We start from the raw sequence: 23569 nt of genomic DNA on the forward strand, positions 1-23569 counted from the left end.
TAAGTATATCATTCTCTAATGCATCAGTCACTCTTAAGAGCAATACTTATAAATATTTCTGTGTTTCTGTGTCCATTTAATGTTGCCTAACCTTCTACTGCAGTAGTTAAGCTTTTTAGAACCAGTTTTGTTAGCTCTGTATTACCCTGAAAAGGAGCAGAATCACATTAAAGTACCATTTTTGTAACTTTTGGAAAATTCAAACAATAATGCAATAACACATCCATCACAAATCAGCTGCACTATGCTTTGACAGGTGAAAGTGTTTCACCTGTCATCGGTCAGCCGGGATCTTCCACTGCTGTTACAGTTAAATCTCCCTTTTCTTTCCATTAGAAGTGTTAGACTCTTGGATTATCTTTTTTATTTCTTCAGCTGCAGGCAAAACTAATCAAATGTTAGGAAAGCCCCCAAAAATAAGACGAAAAGTGATCACAAAACGTTACAATCATACAAATATATGTTAATTTATTGATTAATATATCAGAATAATACATTTCCCTTTGATTCATGTAGAGGTGGTAGAAATGTACACAGGTCAAAGTGGAGAGAGGGTGAATCGAGGGCTTGTCTCTGTAGATACTGAGAGGGAGTCATCCTTAAAGAGCCAAAGTATGCATGCTTTAAAATAAAAAGAGTCTGGAAAATTGTTAGATGGCCTTATAGGTTTACTTGATCTCCTTGAGTGCAGGCTGGTAGTTCTTGTTGCATATTGCTGGTCTTCGGTTTTTGCTTCTCTTTCACTGAAGAGTGTTCAAGAAAGCCGGTACATGAGGACCGTTGGTGCGTCTTTGGGCTCTTGGCGAGAGCAGTCCAACATGTGGCTTAGTCCCTGGTTACACTCATGAAGCGTCTTCGAAGTCTGTCCTGCTCTCTAACCACAGCCAAGGCCTTTTAAAAAGGAACAAAAAAAAAATGTCATGGCTTTCTTTGTTGGTTTGTTGAATAGAAAAGTAGGAGTTAGTGCTTTTGGAAGACAACACGATTGGTCTGAGAGAGCGGGAGAGAAGTCAAACGTCTGTAAGAGCAAAGGGGGGCGGTGAGGGAAGGGGGCCATTAGGGCAAACACCCACAATGAGGCAAAGCATTGGCCCCACAACAATGCATCACTCATACACAGCTTACCCACGCGGCAGAATTAGCTTTGGATTCGTTTTCGCTCAGGATTTCATACAATTTTGGATACAACAGTGCTGACCGAACACATTAAACACGTTTATAAATGATATAGACACACCGAACAGGAGCAGCTTTTCTGCCTTCCGCTGAGAGATTTGCATTACCAGAGGCAAACAAACAACCAAACAAAAAAAACCTTTTAACAGAAATGGCAACACGGATAAGCTCATTTCAGAGAATTAAAAAAATAGACAGAGAAAAAATACGCCAGATATACAAACACTGTATTATTGGCAGAACAAGCAGCAGTCCATTCATTTTACACATTAGGACAGATGTTGTTGCCCCGAAGCACACTTTTTTTTTTTTTGTAATCTCAAACTGAGATTCCACACATTTTGAAAATTCCTAAGTACACTTACAAGAATAAGCAGAAGCAAACCTGCAGCAAAGTCTCATTTACAACTTTGAATATTTAAAATTTCCAATTATACCACCCGTGACAATGTGTCAGGACTGATTATTTCTTTGACATTCGGGTCATTTAATTGGCTTAATCTGCCCTCTAAATATTTTTGTGACCATACAATGCTGTCATTTTGCTGGGCATTTCTCCGCATTATCTTTCATTTCTTTCTTTCATAAAGTCTTTTCCTAAATTTCAGTAAATAACTGCTGTTTGTAGAATTAGTGACATTTTAGGGCGAAATCAAGTGGCTTTATAGGACAGATTTAAATTCAACATGACTTTCTGAATACAAATGCCATGATGTTATGCTGTCAAATTTGCTCTGATTGTGTGTAATTCCGATGACAGACATTTCTCAATGCAGCAAAAGACATGAACCCGTCCTTTCATAATTATGCCATTAGAGGGAGCTATAGTCGCACATAGTTTTACACGGTAACTGAACTGCGTGTGACAGAAGTTCTTGCAAAAGTCTAATGAAAGTGACTATTGGACCATGTGTCCACAGAGATGAGCTGCTTTTTAATCACAAGAGCCAGCGGTACAGCCGGGTATAATGGTTTCTCATGAGCTTTGAACAACTCACCCAAAAGATCCTTGAGAACATTAACAGTCTTTTTTTCAGTGCTTGAAATCAAAAACATGCATAGCTCACACCGGTTTCAGTAGGTGCACCAAAAGCACCGCGGTATTCTCACGCAACGTTGTTGTGTGATCATAACGTCGGGTTGATTGTTTACGATGGACTTCAAATCAAAGACCTGACTGTCTTTTAAAAAGGTTCCCTGGATGTTGGTTGTTCAGTGCAGTATAGCTTTGGGTTCTCAAACACCTCTGCTGAATCGACGCAGGTGTGGTGTTCATTATTGCCTGTTAGTCCCGTTGTATGGTGATGAAGTCAAAATGCTTTAAGAAGCCTGTCAACATGATGAGGTAAACCTCAAGATATCTTAAATAATTCCCATTTCTTCTAAGGTGCAATATGCTCCTATTGTGAAATCTTTAAAAAAAAAAATTTATTTGCAATAGATAAAGAAACTCACTTTTGATTAAATGTTTTTCTGCTTTTTGAGTTGGAGTTTATTCATTTCTTGCTTTATTCAATCTGTTGATGACTGTCTCACTCTTATGCTCCCTTTCTTTTTGTTTCGTCCTCCCATTACTCATTGACGCACGCAACCACGCAACCATACAGAGCTTTATAAAGAAGCTGTAAGTATACGCCTACACAGGCAACATAATGTTGAAGAGAGAGTTAATGGGGTGTAGATGCTGCTGTTCAGGAGATGAAAAGCTCATGTGTGGGCATACGAACTAAAGTGTTTTTGTTTTCCTTGTTAACACCTCACTGTTTGTTTTTGTCCAGTTCATGTATTTTCGCTGTCAGATCTCGTCAAACCAAAAATACCATCTTAATACTCCAGCTGTTTTTTGTTTCTTCTCACCTACAACACCATCCCATCTAACAACTTTCAACCTTTTCCCTCCTAAACTCTCTCTCTTACTTTCAGTTTCTTTTCATCATCCTGACATTCTTTGTTGCCGTCTGTCTACTTACAAAATCAAAAACAAACAACTTACTGCAGCATTCTTCACTCTTGCACAGTTAAGGACTCGCTGCTCTTTAGGGCTTGGCATGCTTCCCAGCAATTGCACGTCCAAACCGTCACCGCCTTAATGGCATGTTCACATACCTGTTTGCCTTGTTTTTAGGGTCAGCTGTGCCATTCAACTAACTTCACTTTCATTTCTTACCGACAGGTGGTGATAGTGTGCCAATTCAAAAGAAGAAGAAGAAACTTTGTGATTTCACACCATCAACATTGAAGTTTTTTGTGTGTTTTTGTCCTCAGTGTGACGAATCATAGGTGTTGCAAATATCCGAACGCATAATTTTTTTTAAAGCATGCAAGTTCTTTTGTGTTGGGAAAAACATTTAAACTAGGAGTTTTACAATTGTGTAGTCTGTGGAGTCCTTGAAATTGTTAGAAGACAGTAGGTATATCTACAGAAGACGAGTAAACTATGAAAAGGAATATACATTGAATTTAATCTTGTAATTCTGACCTGAATTACAGAATTACCTGAAAAAAGATTTTTTCCAGTACCCCTAATCTTCCTCCGTATAGATCACACAAGTTTTGTGGTGAGGCAGATATTTTAGTAACCATAAACCATGAAGCAAATACTTCATGCAGTATTCTAAATTCCTAAGTTGCAAGTCGTGAAAGTCAATTTCAACCTTTCTTGTAATTTGGACTTAAAATTATTCTTTAGGTCATTACCAACTTTGCCACCAAAATCCAATATGACTGGCCACACTTAGCCAATTACTGGGAAGAAAATGTGTAAATTTCTCCAGTTTTTCATAATTACAAGTGTAATAAAGTTGGGCATCATCACACCTTTCATCATGCTAATGTTACAATTTGTGTTTAGTGAGAACAGGGTGTGGTTTTGTCGTTGCTATAATCTTTTTATTCCTAATACAATTGGCAATTGTTCCCTTCTAAAGAGAAAATACAACCGTATTTGTTAGGTTTTTTTTTTTTAATTACCTCAAGTCAATTCACTCTTTTGCCAATTTTAAGGCTCATTTCCTACCTCCATCTTTTCCACTTCCTACCAGGAAAAAAACTATTTCATTAAAAAATATACCTATAAAATGCTCAACTTCCAAGCATAAGACAATGAGCTAAAAACATTCAGTTACTGGATATTAAACAGACTCCAATTTCTGTTTTGACCAGTTGACTTAAAATATTATGCCCCCTAATCAAATGAAACTGAATCAAAGTGAACTCCCTGTGGTAGATTATTGGAATCCTATGACCATATTTCTTTACAGGTAACTGGGAGTACACAACAAAAAAAAACCTTGTAAACTGCAAAAGTGGCAAAGGAGTGAAATGGCCAGCACCCATGCACTTCCACATATTTGCTGTGAGTCTGAAAGTTATATAACGTTATATGGAGAAAAACATATAACTTAACTTAAATGAAATTCATTTAATCATCCGACTCTGAGATCCATAATAACTCAAAGAGTTAATGTAAAAAAAAAAACCAGAAAAGAATTAGCTGGATGCTAACTACATCTTATCAAGCAAAGTAAATCGTAAACAACCCCCTACTCTTTGTATGTAATTATCATATTTATCATTGTAGTGATTCTGTATGCACGAAGAGTAAAATTTTGGCTCTAAAAGAATCTTTTGATGTCACTGCTTTGTGCCTCCAAATACTTTCATATCTTCAGCTTATGGGCATCTTAGAAATATACAACCGTGAGCTAACCGCTGTGCAAACACTTTGATATTATACAGTGGTTGGTGATGCACAGCTAGAACTCAGTTTGAGTATGCTAAATTCCCCAGAGAGAGGGAGCTGTGTTCAAAAATAGAGATTTGAAGGTCTGTGCTGCTGCTGTATTTTCCACATGGATAAAATATCCCAATGCTAAGCGAGGGACTGTTTTCCTGCAAACACTCCCAAAAATGCAAAGACTTAGCAAAGGGGGAGGGTTGAGTGAAGCCCTTCAACTAATTCTCTCCAACTACGCTCCATGTTATGAACTGAATGCAATGTCTCTCTGTCTCATTGTCATATCTACATGCTGCAAGTCGAACCTCTCCTGCTTCCTCTGCAGCACAACTTTCTTATCGACATTCCCCAAGAATACACCTGCTAATCCTTCACACTTCCCAACTAACCGCCAATGCATCTTTTGCATTTTCACTCTTTTATTCCAGACTTGCTTTCACCCTCTGTAGTGCACATTCATAAGTCTTCTATGTCACATTCTGTAACCCTTCCTCACATTAATTTACCACCTTAGACACATAATGAGCATATTTTCTTGTTTGTTCTCTGCACTTTCCACTCACTATTTTCCTGGCAAAACAAGGTTTTGTGTTAATATTGTGCTGATAAACACATATGCTGATGACTCTGCTTTTATAGCCTAAAGTTTCTAAAAAAAAAGAAAAGTTACTTAATTGAACGAAATACATTCTCAGTCCGATGCACTGAGGCGGCCCTGAAACAATGCTATTTTAAATCGTGCGTTGGACAAGAGTCACTGCGAATGGTTCACAAGACAGATGAAATATCACTTACTCACAGGAGCCGACGTATCGAAGACACGACGCTGAGCTTAGTGTGAAGGACACAGAAGATGCTACCCACATTTCCTCCATCTATCCCCCTGCACAGGCTCTCATTCACTCTAACTGTCCATCTACACACATCCACTCGCTGGGGTTAAAACACTGTCACACCAGGACATTCACTCAGACAACTCCATTTTTTTTTTCCTTTCCTTTTTTTTTTTAGGGCAATTCTTCCAAGGTGATTTGATAAAGTGAGTGAGTGGATAAGCTGCCAGACGTCCTCGGAATAACAAGTGCTCCGGCTCATAGGCTGCGTGGCTTTGATGTTGGGCTTCAAACCTGGATTTATGCTGACAGCAGATGCTGACTGAACTATACATTAGTGCACCTTTTTCCATGCGTCTGAACTCAGATCCGCCCCGGGTTTAACTTTGCGTCCGGGTTGCTCATTTGTTGTCTTTGATGAGCGCGCGCAGTAATTAGCGATGGTGTGGTAGCGATCACAGGAAGGACCGCGTTTTCCTCTTTTATTATTTCTCTGAATGTAATTTTTTTTTAACAATTTCCTTGAGAAATATTAATCAAATTGTTTAGAGTTTTGTCATGGCTTTAGTTGCTTTATTTTGTTTGCATTGTATTTTTTTGTTCTGTCTGACTGGGATTGTTATAGCACCTTTTTTGTTTTAACTCGAGTAATCAACAATTTTATCATCTTTCTTACATTTGACAGGCTGAAGTCATCATCACTTTGAACTTTTATAAGATACACAGGAACAACAAGAAAAAAAAAAACCAAAAAGAAAACCTTTTGACAACAGGTTTTAGTTTTTGATGTGATAAACTTGCTTTGCTTACGTTGGCGTGCTGGTATGACCTGACTCAGGCTCCCTGCTGATTGCTTTCCCCTCTGATCCGTTTCATCTCGATTTAAGCTTTAGAGGACCCTGGTTATTACTTTAGCTGGTGGGCAGATGGTGGGTGGAGAGCTTGGGTGAGGCAGAACCACGCTGTCACCAACTTTGAGGCTCAATAGGAGCTCCCCATGGGTTAGGATTATGACGCCGAGTCAGGAGGGAAATTTGTTAGGGTTGAACATTGAGTACAACAGAGCGAATAGAAAAAGAAGCTTGAGTCCGGCAGGAAAATAAAGGGACATGTGAATTATGACGTCACAGGAGACATAGTGAAAGAGGGAGAGAGATATATTTGAGGAAGTTGGGTGGGTTGTTACAAATCCGGGGCTTTCTTTCTGTGGCTTCAGGTGAGGGCGGGGACTCCTCTCTCTCAGGCCTTCTCCTGGCTCTTTAACTCTCAGCATCTGGAAGCGCAATTCTGGGTCACGGTGGCCGGCAGGAGCCGTTTCTTCAGCCACGCTCAATGCATTATGGGCAACCGAGTTCCCAGTGTCACTTCTGCCCTTTTGTCCCACCCTCAATCTCCTGTGCTATGAGGCGTCTGCCTGGGGAGACTCTTTCCGTCCATTCTTGAGCGTTGGCGAGTCTGACGTCTTCGCTGTCTTCCGAGGAGGACTCACCGGTTCGCTGGCGAGCTCATGCAGCGACGGCTCCTTGTACATTGCGACTGTATTAAGAAATAGCAATGTGTGTTAAAAACGCATACTTGAAAAAAAAAACAAACAAAAAAAAAAAACATCCAAGACACAAACCTTCTATGACTTTCGGTAAGAAATGTGCGGCCCCCTTGGTCTTCTTCACCCGATTGCCCTTCATGATGTGACCATCCCTGTTAATGCCGATATACCAGGAGCGTCCGGACTGGGTCTGGCGGTAGAGCATGGACGAGTACGTAACATAGTAGTTCTCAAACACGCTCTCCTTGAACTTACACTCGGGAGTGAAGTGTTCCTAAAAGAAAGCAGAAGGAAGGAAAATCGTGTGGAGAGATCATAAGAGATCCGGATGTTCTCTGAATTGTATTCTGTTCTTCGTGCACTAGCATTGAGTTCTTGTAGAGTAGTATTGTTCTTTTCAACTTGCTTTGTAGTTTCTTTGAGTCTCAGTTCGGCTGCTTGGTGTTAATTATTCATCTTCCGTTAGTCTACCTGTCTACCTTCTCGAGCAAAATTTTAAAATCATACACACTTCTCACACACAGCAGAAAAATACCCAATGGAAACTTTTCAGAAGCGAGAATCATCTGACATGGTCTGTTTGTCTGGCTGTACTCTACCTGCCCTGTACGTCTTGGTCCGGTTAGTTTTCCATTTTATCATTAAAACATTGTCATTATGCTCACTTTGAGCTTCTGTTTTCACTTTGGCCTCGTTTCAACTGCACATATTACAACAGAGTGGATCTTTATGAAGAAAATTGTTCACTATTCTTCTTTAACAAACCCCATAAACTTTGCTTCCTTCCCAATCTTATTTTCATTTCTGTTCACCTATTTAAACAGAGTGTGCTTTTAGAAGCAAGGACATGGAAAAGGGGAAACCAGACAAATACAAAATATAGAGCTTTAGAAAAACAATCTACAGCCGATAAATCTGGTCTGAAAGTCTTTATAAGTAGGCTGTAGCCCAGCAGAAAGCTGATCCAGAATCTGAGAGATGACCGTCTACTGTGTGCCAAGTTTTCAGCTAATGGTTCTTTGGAAACATCCTGCTGGTGATAGAATGCTATTTTGTGTTTGCCAAATTATGTAAGTCTACAAACCATTTTTTGGGATGGTTTGTGGATTTAATTAAAGAAATGGAAGCAATTGGTGTCTTTGTGACTAACACACTGCATACAAATCTAAATTAAAGCTGTTTTTTTAATACATTTTTTATTTTTTGCTACAGCTGCAGTTGTGTCAAGGTTAAAGAGCTTTTTGTTTATAAAGACTAAATAGTTTATAGGTCAGAGCTAGAATACTTTAATTTAGGTTCTGTTGGAACAATACATGGAGTTAATATGTGATCTGCAGTAGGTAGCTGTCACCACATTTTCATTTAATATAAACCCAGCTTAACTTATCCCAGAGGCTGAAGCTAACTGTTGGTAAAAAAAAAAAAATCCAAATAAGTTAAAGTAGTTGTTTATTAAAATAGAGATAGATTATATTTTTTGACACGTGCATGTCAAATTTTTATTTAAAATGTCCACATGTCCAATTTTTTGGACATTTCTTGATTTATTGAATCATGGCAAGTTTGGCTTTCCATACATGGTGTTGGTAAGGTATTTTAGGCTGCCGCTACTGTTTATGTGCTATTTTAAGGCGGACCAGCGTTCTCTGTTTTGGTCTACACCAGAGTTTGGTTACACCTTCACATCTTTTCAAACAAACCAGACTTTCTACTCAAATGAACCACAGTTCGATTAAAATGGACTAAACATGGCTGGAGCTGGAGGGCCCCGTTCTGAGCACCCTGCTACCAACATGAACCCCGCTAAATGTAAAGATATGAGGAGTAGCTTTACATTTCTGCACATTTTAGTGGTTTTATTTATATATTTTTGGATTAATTTAGTTAATCATTTTACTGAATAAGCTGTAGGTACATTATGCACCACAAATTATCTTCAGTGCAATTTTTAATCAGGTTAAAAAAAACCTGATTAACCTGAACTTGGCGCCTTGGACAGAATACACATGAGGCACAAAGTAGAAAATATTAATGAATAAGGCTACAATTAAATAATCGTTCCCGATACTCATAACATTTTCATCATATTGACATGCTTTCAATGACTCATGAAAAAGAAAACAAAGCAAACAGTTGAAGCTGGAAGTACGTTTCCTTACAATTGTGATTTACATATTTTGACATAATCATTTGGTTATAAAAAGTTGTTGCCAATTCAATTAGCTGATTAAGATGATCCATGAATCATATCCTAAGCTGTATCCTAGATTGGTCTTGGCTTGGATTGTCCCTTTTTAAGCAGCTTTGGACAGACGCCAGAACAGTAAATGTTGATGTAAATGACTGAAATTAAAACACTTGGCAGGTTGGTTTAAAACAAAGCCTGGTGGCTTGTGATTTTGGACTTTGGTTTAAATTAAAATGACTGTGAGCCGCTGCGTTTCCGTTGGTATTCAGAAACAAATTTTACTCCATTCACCATATATCTAATCCATTGTGGGGAGCACAGATGCGGCGGAAGGAAGCTGCTGTTGGGCAAGAGACATTTTCCATTTTGGAACCGTCGCTGACTCGCTGCATGCGCGGTCACACTCATGACCGCTTTAGAATACCCCGCACGTCTTCGGATCGCACCACCGACCACCACAGTCCAACTGAAATCCATCATTTTCCAGTCACCCAAAGGAGAAGTAATAGAAAACCCTCTTGGGTTCTGTCAGATTTTTTTATTATTTTTTTGCCTTACTGGCCAAATGTATAGAGGCAGAATAAAATCAAGTTAGCAGAACTTGGACCAAATCCAGTCACGGTAACTGATCACGTTCCAGCAGCCGTACCCTTCCCTTTCTGTCCTCAACATAACGGCTACGGTACCCTGCATAATGTTGACCGGTGATATTAACCAACAGAGACAGACATACATCTCTCTTAGCCTCCATCAGGGTCTCGACAGGGTCCTTCCTTTGTCAGGGAGCAAAGCCAATCTGCTGGATTGATTAAGTAAGAGCAGCAGGGCAGAAATGGCTGAGTACAGAATTTCTCGGAGAGTCGGGACAACACGGGAGGCCTGGAGGTTCACAGCTTGCTACAGACAAGCTTCAATAAAGAGCCGGAAGGAGAGCGAGATGCCAGTTTCACACCTATCACGGATCATCCCTTTCTCCTTCAAAAAGGAAGCATCCCTTTTCTTGGTCCGCTCTCCTGTTATTTCACAACTTTCCTCTCACTGAAGGGAAAAGATTAAAAAAAAAAACTACCCTTAACCCAACAAATGCCATCATTGCCCTCACATGGCAGAGCTATATTAAGATCCCCTGACAGGTTTGATATCTTCTGCTGCACTAACACAGAGGATGGGATCGATAGATGATCCGCTTCATTCATTATTAATCAGGCCAGAGCGAGAAAGAGGATTAGGAAGCGCAGGAGCCAGAGGGGAAAGGTAGGAGAAACAGGAAGGAGAGCAGAAGATCACTCAGAGGGGACTGAATGGGGTTTCTGGATAAGGAAGTGAATCAAAGTAAAGCGGGATCTCCTTCTATGCTGGGACTGAGAGCTGAAGTGCCGGTGCAATGAGGTCCTCAGGGGCCCTGGATCCAACACTTACGTGGATCTGTGGCAGAAAGACACTTTTTAAGCACAACCTATTTAAAAAAAAGAAGTTCTGGTTAGAACAGCTCTCCCAAGACACCATGTTGTAATGCTCTACAATCATTTCACTGAAAGAATAGAATAGAGTGAATTCAGTTTGACAAATTGTGTACAACTTACACCTTTTAAATTTGTAAGTGAACTAATTCTGTTACAACTTTGTGAAATATTTATAGACTAAATGGAATTAAGTGTGTTTGCAAAAGTAGCAGCTTATCTATTAATCGTTAGTTGATTGATAAGATCAGTCAACATTAGGTTAACTCACGAATCGATATCTTGCATCCCTAACTTATTTTGGTAAAATTCTTCAACTTATCTTCCTGCACGACCTGAAAGCACACAATGCAATCCTACTGCACTGTTGTTTTACCCGCTTTCCTAAGTATCACATTAAATTACCCATAGCAAGCAGAATAATTGTCCTTAAAGCACACGATGAGGATATCCCTCAAACTGGCTCAGATGAATTCCCGCTGACATTTTGTTAAGAGTTGCACTTTTTACAGATGAGGGATGAAGGAATAAATTAATGTAAATTCTGGCTGCTTGGAATAGAAATTAATCAAATACCTCTGTCTTCAAAGTGACTCAGGTAAGCCACTGTATTTCCTCCTGTATGCCCGGAGCTAAAAATGAACTTGAATGACAGCAGATGTGAAAGGTAATATCTGTTGTCCGTGCTGAGAATCCCTAAGACGGGAAGAACCTTTTTGTGATGCGGAGTATCGTCCCGACCGCCCTGCGCCCACACACACCACCTCCCTTTTCATCCCGTGTGTCTGATTACATCTATTCTGCTTTGGAAAGCTTTGCCGCCGTACAATGGAAAGTGTAGTTACCAACAAAGCGCCATTAGCAGAGAAGGACAGGGAACATTTCCAAAAATCTAACATCTTTTCCTAATTAGTGTATAATAAACAAGCGGGAGTGTGTTGCGTGTCACCGATGTTCTACATCTTGTTTACTTTAACTTCACCATGCACACGCTTGCATGAAATCAATGTAAATACACCCTGAAAATTGCAACTCGTGCTTCTCCAATTCAAAGGGACACACTTCTGCTTTCGTGATGAGCAGTTATTTGCAGTCCCCCGTGCGGACAGCAGGGGTCACAGGCTTTCTGTGTGGTGTTTGACTGTCCCGTCAGCTCCTCAAGTAATCTGGGAGCTGCTGTGAAATCTGCCCAGCTGCACCAAGCCGTCTCGTTTCTACTGCGGCGATCTCTTGCTTTCATGTAAAGCTTGTTGGGAGCAACCCCGCCCCGCTCCCCTATAACGCAGACACACGGCCAGAGAGGGACGCCACCAGAAGGGCATGTTGATGATGCTGTTGCCGTAGAGCCACATGTAGACGCACAATAACACGCCACGTTACATAAGTCAGTGGGGCTGAGATGTGCTTATTATGAGGACTTTGTAGAGGATGAAACTGGGAGCTAATACCATCTACGCATGTTTGCTCTGGTCCCTGGCGCTCCGTAAAACAAATTGTGCTCTCAAGACATGAGCCGAGTGGATGATAATGTGAGACTTATTGCTCAGCTTTGCAGATTGCTAGATGAAGATCCCTGTCGATACACTTCTGTTCAGAGCTGACAATGACTGATGTTACTCCTTACCCAAAAAAAAAGCTCCTCAGCTTTAAGTTTTCTGAAACTTTAGAGAATCCTGTCTATTTTTGGACAATTAGTTATTTCACGCCTCAGCAAATTGCATGCACCACTTTCCAATATAGCCCTGAGCAATTGTGGAAGTTAATACAAAAAAGATTATGACTGTACCATAAAGATTAAATCTTGCAATTCCTTAGGTCTATTCTTATATATATACGGTATCTTTCTTGATGTTTTTGTTACTCTAAAGAGATCTCAATTTGTTTTGTTCTCTCGTTCTGATCACAAATTGACCTAATGTTTCTTGCTCACATTTTCCCCTCTTTTGTTACAAAAGTAAATAGACATTGGAAATCAAAGAAAGGACCTCTTATACCCTTTTACTTCATTTCTTTTCATATTTCCCATTTTCTTCTTCTGCTTGAAACACCGCGTTTCCCAAACGCAGAAAACACCATTTGTTTTGGTCTCTTATCTTCCTCCGTTACAATGAAAGCAATTCAGCATGGTCATATAGCAAAATATTTTTTCTCCCCATGGACATGAGTTTTGTATAGCTGGCACTCAAAATATAAATGCTTCATTTTGAGTTGGTTGGAGGGCAGAAATTAACCTCAATAGTGAATCTGGGCTAGAAGAGTTTATCATCTATAAACTGCCTTTAAAAAGAAACCTTAAAACCGTTCCTAAGCGGCAGAGAACATTGACTTTGAGAGGAATTTGTTCTCTTTCACTTCAGTTTAAGGTGCAAGTTGCCAACTACAGGGAACAATCTGTACAAATATGATTTTGTCCTAAGTGGAATTAAAGCTCTTAATCATTGCTTGGCACATTTTAGAATTTTTAACGCTTTTATTCCTTGTTGATATGTTTGATTTTTATTAAGTGTGAAAATTGTGTTGACATGTGGATTATGCCTTGACTGTCTTTGATTGCTGCTGCACAGGACCACAGTTCCTTATTGCTCCCTAGTGGGAGGTTCCAGATTTGATCTTCATAAAATGTACAATCTCTGAAGTTGATATTAGTATATTAGAGTTATCACCAGCTAGCGGTTCAGCAGTTGCAGGATCCTCACCCTGTTTCCAAATTGTTTGTGTTTCGTGTGTCACTCTACTACAGACAAATGATTTTAAACTAGTAGTGGGTGCTTCTTCGGTGCTTCTGCTTTGTGTTGTTAAGTTTATTGAGAAGTCTTTGTTACGCCTACTTCACACGGCAAGATTTTTATGCTGGTTTTTGCAACTATCTTAAGGACACACCAATTATCAGGATGTGGTTTGAGATAATCTCATGAGATATGACTTTCAGTGTGTGGTGTGTTAAGAGCGATCGGGTCTGAATGGAAAAATGTCGACACCGCTCCGATGTAAAACTGGGCTGACAGAAGTTGTGGGCATGGTGGACCAGAAGGTTTGGTGGATGTGGGAAATGTCTTTCTACAAACCATCGCCATTGCATCTTCCCAGTCGGCCATGTTTGTTTAATCTACCCCCTGACCTTTCAGCATCAATTTGTGGTCTTCTCCCAATGAGCTTTTCAACTAACTTTGCAACATCTGTCAAGTTAATGGACTCACTTTTCTCTGAGTTCCCAAGCTTCTTTCTTTTCTTTATGGTTATCCTACTTGTCTTTTATAATATTCGCCTCAACAGTTTTACATATTCACTTTATTACACGGTTAGATTGAATAAATAGACATGTACGACAGCAGAACTGTGAACTCATTGTGGGCAGAGTGTATGACTTTGTTTGCTAAAAGCCATAAACTGCATGACTCAAAGTTCGAGTGCAACAACAAAACTGAGCCAAGCGCACGAGTCAGCAAAGAAAAACACACAATTAATAATAAGAAACATCTGTGTAGAATAAGGTAATTTCAAGAAGAAAAAAAAATACATGACTGAGTAAAACAAAGGGCTAAAAATACATCACCCAAGATGGAAAGCATGAAGACTGCAAACCAGACAAAACAAACATAGCAGCAAGGTGCTCGAAATCCTCCAGATCTAGGAATCAGTTTACAAGTTGCAAGGAGGCCTTCTTCACAGATCATGTGTGCAAAGGAAAGATTTCTGGAGCTGATAAAAAATGTGAACAAAGTGAATTTTTAGTTCATATTAATTAGATTCTAAAGGTTTAAATGACTCGGTATGAAAACTAATGTGGAGGAACTGATGATACATTACTAAGTGACAAACAAATGAATAACACTGCCCTTCATTAAGCTCGTCTTTTAGTCTCTCTGTAAGGATTTCCCACATCTGTTTCCGTTCTAGCCGTGATTGTCTTTGTTATTTTGACATCTCAGTTCTTTTTGGAGTTTTCTTTTTTTTTCTTTTCTTTTCTAGTTCTTGTTCACATTTTGCTAGGACTTCTTTAAGCTTTCTGTTTGAAACTGGTTTGTTGTCTCCGTTACCTGCATGTGTCTGCATCTATGATACCACATCTAACAGATGCAATTTCAGAAAGCATCTTTACCTTCAATGTCCCCTCGTTATCCCCCCCCCCTCTCTATGCGCAGTGTGTCAGTGTATGGAGTACTATTGATTGATTTCTTCTGCTTGTTTGAGGCTGAAATTTTTGGCCAGCAAATCTGCAAGCAATAGGCATGAAGGAGCAAAAAGTAAAAAATAATTTATTATAATTAGGTATACTAAGAAAAAAAAAATGTTGTCAGGTGTCCTTGTGTGCAAATAAATGTCAAATAAAAAAACAGATAAAAACAGTTACTGCCTCTGTTTGTCACTGAAATCACTGACAAATATATGGCTACATGAAATGAAACACGTAAAAATGTGCGTAAAGCGTGCTCTTTTTGTGGTGCCACGCCTATAAACTCAGCAGTGCGACTGTGCATGAGAGGAATTTCTTTGTTAAAGGTCAGTGCAGGACGCAGTTTAACTACTGATTGTTTCTGAGGAAATCCCTGTTCCAGTCGGTTCACAGGAGCAAGCAGCCACAGCCTATCCATGCTAAGCAGCTCGACACAAGATAAGGGAAGGTAGTGTGGTCTGTCCCATAATTCACAATTCACTGTACCTCAAACACACACACATACACACGCCTACCTCGATGTACACCGGGTGTCTTTTACACGGCAGGTTTATGTTTGTTAGTTTGTAAAATTTAAGGGTGGAAATGATCAGAATTAATTAGCTTGAAGATATTCTCCCCCTTAAGCTTGGTTATGTGTAGCTTAGTTGTGGAAACACCATTTAGGAACTCTGCCCCTGAAGTCTCTACCACTGGCATTTATTATTATTGTATTTTGATATCAATCATTTAATGAAAGAGGTTCTCAATTAGTTTTGTGCATCATTATGGAAATAGAATAACTAATCACGATTAATCACTGTGCTTAATTTTGTAAGCTTGAAATGTATATGCACGTTTGCAAAAAGTGCTTCACTGGTCTCAAACCAAATTTTCAGTTTTCCAGGTTTTTGTATTTAGAAAGGTTAAAAAGAAATCACTTTATTTTACATGTACTGTACATATTACCTTGGTCTTATTCAAATTTCCATCAGAATGTTTTTTTAAAGCAAAATTTGCCACCACTCTCCTTGCTTATCTTTTCACATGGGTTTGCGACTGTGTATTGTTGACCGCAGTGCAACACGGTTGCGCTGCTGTAAATTAGGTAACATTTTGAAACAGAGAGCCCTTCAGTTCAAATAGGTCCCAAACGTTCCAAATTAATCGCACGCGCTAACGGATAAACGCGTTAACGTTGACGGCCCTAATTTAAAGGGTTGCATCGTTTTCCTTCTATTTCACAGTCATGCTCCACTTTGTGTTGGTGTGTCTTAAAATCCTAACAAAATACAGGGAGTTTGTGATTGTAATGTGAGAAATTGGGAGAATGTGTGCTGTTGCCAATTGTGACACAAACGCTCCCCAAGGTTATAATGAAATCTGAAACATCCATGAAACAGCTGCTTCATGTTTATGTCATAAAGCATGTTTGGGTTGGCGTGATGTTTTTTTGTTTTTGCATAAGTTTAATCACACAGTGTACCCAGTACTGTATAATGAGTTGAAACTAATACTTTTTACATTAGTTTTTTTTCTTCTTCTTCTTAGAACAGTAAAGCATCATCTGACATCCATTTGTTTCACATTATCCTACATTTTTATTTTGTAATTTTGGATTAAGTGACATTATCCAGCCGCCTCATGACCACACACAACATCACAGTCATTTTAACTGAAAGTGTTTTAGTTCTTATCTGGCTTTTATTTCAACAACTGTCATCTATTAGACAATGAGGAATGCATCTCATGCTCTTGCTTAGTTGGGAACAATATTTTAGTGATTGCTAAAGTGTATGTACCACTTCAGCTTGGTTATAGCTTCTGTAATATGGCTAATGAATCAAGACTTGAGGACAAAAATGTGCATCATACTCAAAACAGTACTTTTACTGATCTAGCATCACGTTTGCATGCTTTACGGTGTTGTGTTGTGCTTAAAGATGTCCAGCCTGTGCTTACCGAGGTATAGAGGTATCCTTCGCTGTTCATGGCGAGGTACAACCCTGTTTTTGTCCCCTGAATTGCCACAATCCGCAGTCCCACCGGGATTAAGTTGAACTGTGCTAAATTAGGGAGTAAAGTATGAGCCAGAGAGAGAGAGAGAGCATGACAAAGGGAAACAGGAGAAAGTCAGAGGTTTGTGAAGGCAACCTGCAGTACCACGGAGCAACACATTCTGTGTTCACTGTTGGAGGCGGCGTGGCTCCAGTGTCACCGCTCTGTGCTGCATCTCTCCTATGCCCAAATGCTGTGACCTCTCAGAGTTCATGTTTATGGAAACAATACACCATGTCACCTTCATTGTGCTTTTCACATCCTCTAAACCTGGAAGAATAACTAAAATAGCAGCGACTAAAAATACAGCCGACACAGTAAGTGCACACAGTTACAGCAGCAGTAATTGAGCGGCTATTTAACCCAAAACCAAGACACATCTTATCATAAAATATAAAGTAAATAAATGTGCTTCCCTTTCATAGAATTGTTCCTATTTTGTCACGGGTTTTTTTTGTTTGTTTTGTTTTACATCATCTATAAAATTTAATATCAGACAAACATAACCTGAGTAAATATAAAACTAGGTTTTAAAAATAGATTTTCTTTTATTAAAGAAAAATATAGGGGCGGCACTCTCATGTTGTGGGGTTGTTTTCCTGCAGGAAGGACTGATGCACTTTATAATATGGATGGCATCATGAGGAGAGGACATATGTGGAAATATTGAAGCAACATCTCATGACATCAGACAGGAAGTTAACGCTTGGAGACAAATGGGTCTTCAAGATGAACAATGCTACGAAATTAATCACAAAATAGTTTGAGGAGAGCATAATCAGTGTTTTGGAGGGGCCAACACAAAGCCCTGATCTCAGTTCCATAGACAGTAGGTGGGCAAACATTTTAGCATGTCAAGATAAAATTAGTACCGGGCCACAGAAGCTTTTGTTTTATTCATAGAAAAACTAAAATGACTTAATTATTGAATTATTTGTTTTCATCTGGTCACTATATTTTAATGATCAAACAAAGTAGTTTAGTTTCTGTAGAAAATGAATCTGTAAATAATAAAAAAAAAGTATCTTGCATGCGTTCCTCTTTAAGTATGACAAAAGAAAAAGAAAAATATAGTACAATTTCCACAAATTGTATCAGAAAATGTTCCCAAATTGTGTGGAAGTTTTTATGGTTTTCAATTAGCTTCATCTAGATGTATTTTGTGGAGTCAACAAAACATTCAGTCCTTGTTCAAAAGTTGCCTGAGATTGAGAGTTTATAGTAATGGCTTTATTTTAGGAAGATCATAATTTGTCTAAATGGCCAGAGACACTTTTTGGGCAAAGCAGAAAAGGTGTGTGTAAGCACTTCAGCCTACAAACATAACTACACCAGTTGTGCCAGAAAGAATGGGGCAAAATTCCCAAAACGTTTGACCTAAGCTGTTCAGCTCAAAAGGAAAATCCACCAAATACTAAAGGAATCTAAATAAACTTCAGAATTTGAAGACATTAAGAGAAATGTTGCCATTAAGTTTGGCATTTAGCATAATAATTTTAGTAAGCGGAACTAAAAATTTCTATTTTATGCAATGTATATACATTGTGTATATATATATATATATATATATATATATATATATATATATATATATATATGTCTGATTCCATTTGTAAGTCCTGAAAGTCAGCAAATGCATGAAAGTTGTCCAGGAGTCAGACGAACGCTGTGCAGTTTTTGGTCTGTAAACCACACTTTCTTTGCAAAAGGTCAGGATCCGTGCTCACGCAATCTTGGCACTGACAATGCCACTGCCTTTTATTGTTAGCAGCTTTCAGCAAGAGAAATCCAGAGCCAGTGTGATTCACTGTCTGTAATCCATGCCTTTCAGAGCAAGGTAGCAGTAAATTGGCAAAGTTTGACAGCCACTTTTGGCAAGACGCTCCATTCTCATTCAAAGTAAAAAAAAAAACAACAGTATTAATTTAAACACATTTGTCAGTTGAGCTGTGAAAATCCAAAGTTTCTCCAAAGCTCTTGAGCCTCGAGGCCCCTGTCGCACGATCAGGCAGCTGCTGCAGCTATGTTTAGTTTGATGCACACAGTGCAGCAGGCTCCAAATGAGAGCCTGAGCTGTTCCACCTAATTACACCGATAGTCAAAAAGACAGTTACCTGAATTTTGTTTGCTGCGCTCACTTTTAATTCCTGTAACCGGCGCAAACGACCAAACAGGAAAATCTAGCACACTTACAAAATGCGCTGCTTTCGTCCTTCGTGCTGCCCAAGGTGCCGTCAGGCTGCATCTGCAGGTAGAAACCATGTTGGCTGTACAGTCGAGTAACAATGCCTTTTAGTTGCGGCTCTGCAACAGAACAAAAAGGGAAGCAGAGCATTAGACAGATGCTGCGGCCGCATGTTGACGGAAGAGAACGCATTCACAAAACGCATAAAATACACCCTTACAAAATGAAAGTTGTGATTCAAATGTCTCAGTGTTGATTAGAAGACTGGCACAGTTTGATTTTAGAGTGTGTCGTAACAATTAGCACACATTTTAAGATTATTTGATTATCTAAAACTGGTTACTTACTCACTAACTTTTCATCTGAAGATTGTGAGATTTCTGATTCAGTAATCCCAATCTTCATTGTCTTAAAAAAATGTAAGAAAGCCATGTCTGTGAAGGCAATGCCTTCTGGCATTTACAACTCCCTGATAAAGCTGAAAAACACATGTAGAAACATGGTTCAGTAATCTCACTATTTTCTTTGGATTCAAGACATACTGAGTGGAAAATGAGTATCTGTGGTAGCATGTGGTTCAATACTGAACACAATCTAATTTTCACATCTTGCCATGCACATTTGTAAAAGAACTGTGGGATGTAATTTGGTGGTACACATGCTTTACATATATTCTTTTAAAGAGAATATCTTAAAGAATATCGTTAAGATTACAATTCTGGTTTTAAGTAAGTTTTTCAGAAAGTATATCAAAGTTTTTCGGCTTTGATATAAATTTTGACCCCTGACAAACTATGATCCTATTTTCTTTCAAGCAAATCAATACACGATACGTTACAAAACAGACTAAACCAGGTTTCAACATGCATAGACACAATGTTTTCAAGATGCTGGTAACAGAAGTCCTGAAACAGTAACACATTTATGCAAAAGAAGCTTTTTCTAGAAATTGTGACAAATGTGTATATAAAAAATAGAAATCAGCTGTTGAAAGAAATAGGTTAGTCTTTAACATGTTGACAGAAGCTAACCAGTCAGACAAAAGATAACCATCCAATCTTTTTTCAGACACGCACTATGCTTATGGTTGTGCTAGCAACAATATCATTTGTGGATGTTTCTTTTTTCAGCATCAGTGAGGTGTTCAAAAGTAAAGCCAGAAGAAGGAAAATGATGTCAAACGAAATATAGAAGGAAAGGAAACTAAATTTCCTATGTAAATTTAAGACATATTTGCGATCTTCTTTTAAGCTGCAAGAGAAGGCAAAACTTAAAGCAGACAACAGGAAGACTGATTAGAGAGGAGCATCTGGTCAACTCCCTGTTTTAAAATTGTTTGGATTTGTAAATGTTGACAAACAAGGTAAGAATCTATATTCTCAACACAGATAAATTAAGAGGCTAGCAATGCTAGCAGCGACAACAAGATGCAAAAGCCAGTCAGAAAACACTGATTTGTGCGAATTTCAACATTAGCAACACAAAAGTGTTCCCTGGAATGTCCTAATCTAACCTTCAAACCACGAAATTTAGTAATTAAAAGCAGCCTAAAAAACTCTTCTGAAAAGAAGCACATCTATGGGATTGTTTCTGAAAGAATTCTATAAAATATGAGATTTCCCTGAGGCCACATAGCTAGGTCTGTGGTAATACATCTAGTTATCTAGACACAAATGTGTTGTGTCTCAGGCTTTACAGTGTATGAGACAGTCTGCAAATGATTGGAAGATTGGCTAATAAGTGAGATGTAAAATGTATTACAGGATCAAAAGAGAAAAACCAATCACCTTGAATTCAAACACTTGGGAGCACGCAGAAAATACAGAATTCTCTACAAACCTCAACACAAAAACACACTTTTCATGCAACAAAAAGTAGAAACATGAAAAAACTGTTTTTAACATCGACTTTAACAATCCTGGAAAATCCAAGCCCTCTGAAGAATTTAAATGTAATTAAAGACCTTTTTTTGTAAAAAATATAATAAAAACGGCTGTTTCTAGAAAGAAATATTACATCACAAAACAGACATGAGAGACTCATTACTCAGCAATCTCAAAGGTTTGAACCTCTCAAATTCAGTTTGGCATGATCCTGACTGACATCAAAAGAGCTGCCTCAGGCCTTCAAAAAAGAAAAAAAGGTAGTAGCCTATGTATTTGGTAAAAGATTCAGAAAGGTCTCAAGAGAATCTGAAAACAGCCGTTCTACTGCCTGGAAAACAGTCCCCACAGTAGAGGACATTCAAAACAGCTGACAACATACAAGGCTGTTCAAGAACGTTTACCCTAAAAGCAGACCAAAAGATGCTAAATGAAGTCCCCAAAATCCCCAGCATGTTGTCACAGGAGATATAGCCCTTCTCTCCACTGTTGATGTGAAAGTGTATGCCTTTACAATCAGGGAAAAAAAAAGGTGGGATAAGGTTAACTTTGAGGAGAAAAATTTTGCTCTCTAAAAAAAAAAATCGTCACAGGCTAGAAGGATGTTTCCATGTGAACACTTCCGGGAAGTTTGGAGTTATGGTGAAACATGGAAGTGTCAAGTTATGGGAATGCCTTGCTGCTACATGATCTAGCCAGCTTACCATCACATGGTAATATACCTTGTATCAACATATTTTTTTTTTCTGGAAAATGTGAAAGCATCTATTAAAATAAAAAAGTCAACTAAAGCTGAGCCAAACCACGTTAAATAATAATAACCCAAAACACATCAGAACATCCACCAAGAACCACAGGAGATTTAGGGAATGGAAAGTCCTAAACGGCTGCCCAAAACTGCTGCTCTTTACAAATTCAAATAGTGATGGGACAATGCAGGTGTGTTTTTCTCCCCAAAAACTGGACTTAACTTGGCCTATAGCTGCTAACGTAACACAATAAAGATTTTCTGATTTCCAGGAAACAAATAAGACCAAAAATACATAAAACAGGGAGTTTGCTTCTGAAGGGTAAAGCGGTTCCAGCTCTGCAGCAAGAAGACATAAACATCATCTGCAAGAATTCTTTCGAGACCTCTGACATGGCTCCGCACAATTTCATTTAGTCCGGCAAATGAAGTGACAAGTCATCTTTACTGCGGCTTTAACAAGGAAGTGTAAACACTGGGAGGAGGTTTAGGACACTGCAGTGAGTCATGCAGGAGTTTCCTCTCAATTAAACTCCTCCCATGTCTTCACACACACTCCCAGGAGAAATACCTACAGGGCACAGCTCAATCTACCAGTCTTCCTTGGACTAGCACAGTGAGGAGGGGTGGAGAAGAGTGGCAGGGGAGGAAATGATGAGATCTGTAGCACTATTTCTCAGAGGAACTGTGCCAGGGTTGATAACATCAGTGAAAGTGTGACCTACTCTCATTGTTTTTCTCTCAGCTCACACTCAACCTCTCTCTTTCAAAGGTGCATGTCGAAAAAAAACATTATCACTAATTTTTCACTGCCCTGGTCATACTCGTGTTCTTTTCTTCTTCTTTTTTTTGTTGAATCCATAACCTTTGAGTTATGTTCTTTTTCATCTCACCTAATAACACAATACATCATCCAATTAGACCACGCAAGCCTGTCATTACTCGTCCCCGAAGAGGCGAGCCATGGAGATGATAGAGTGAGACGGAAGGAGGAATGGGAGGATGAGGGGCGGAGAGACGGAGCAGAGGGGCCAGAGAGAGAGAGAGAAGAGAGAGAGAGACCATGCAGTCATTAAGAGTGGCAGCTGCGTGTGCGCAGGCATAGTCTGTTAAACTTTAGTAAGAAATGTAGTTGACAGTTTGTAATCAAGCCTTCAGAACATTGCAATAAAGGTAATAAACCAAAAGGGTTTCCCTGAAGCGGACAGGTCTTCCCTAACAGCATAGTTCATGTCTGTGGAAGCCAATTAAAAACTCAGTATCACATAATGACACGGTTATATGTGGAAATTATTTAAAAATCTGAAAGGTGTGACATGTATTTGCATTTAACATGCTTCACTTTGATACTCTTTAAAATTTTAGAGAAACCTTTCAGAACTCATAATATAGTCTACCTTGTTTTATTTAATCTCACTGCAAATCAGGCTAAGAGGGTTGCTTTTAAAATATTAGTGGAAAAAAACAGCATTATGAAGACAGAGGAGAACGGCAGACAAGCCAGGGGAAGTGATGGGGAGAGGTATACATCAGGGTCAGGTTATAAAACAACAGCCTGAGCACTAAAAAACTCAAGTTTTGTTCTCTGAACCCACCAAGATGG

The 23569-nt window shown here is 38.9% G+C and overlaps 1 protein-coding gene across 1 annotated transcript in view; it reads right to left on the reverse strand.

The window, feature by feature from the left end:
• Positions 1-442: 442 nt before the first annotated feature.
• fgf11b (fibroblast growth factor 11b) overlaps positions 443-23569 on the reverse strand; it is a 38335-nt gene continuing 15208 nt past the window's right edge. The window contains exons 2-5 of the mRNA XM_032577075.1: positions 19344-19454; positions 17055-17158; positions 7367-7565; positions 443-7281 (exon numbers count right to left, since the gene is read on the reverse strand). Of these exons, the coding sequence (XP_032432966.1) occupies positions 7145-7281; positions 7367-7565; positions 17055-17158; positions 19344-19454 (551 nt within the window). The 3' untranslated portion in view covers positions 443-7144. The remainder of the gene's footprint in view (positions 7282-7366; positions 7566-17054; positions 17159-19343; positions 19455-23569) is intronic.

Source organism: Xiphophorus hellerii, chromosome 11 (genome assembly GCF_003331165.1).
Source record: "Xiphophorus hellerii strain 12219 chromosome 11, Xiphophorus_hellerii-4.1, whole genome shotgun sequence".
Classification (NCBI taxonomy): Eukaryota; Metazoa; Chordata; class Actinopteri; order Cyprinodontiformes; family Poeciliidae; genus Xiphophorus; species Xiphophorus hellerii.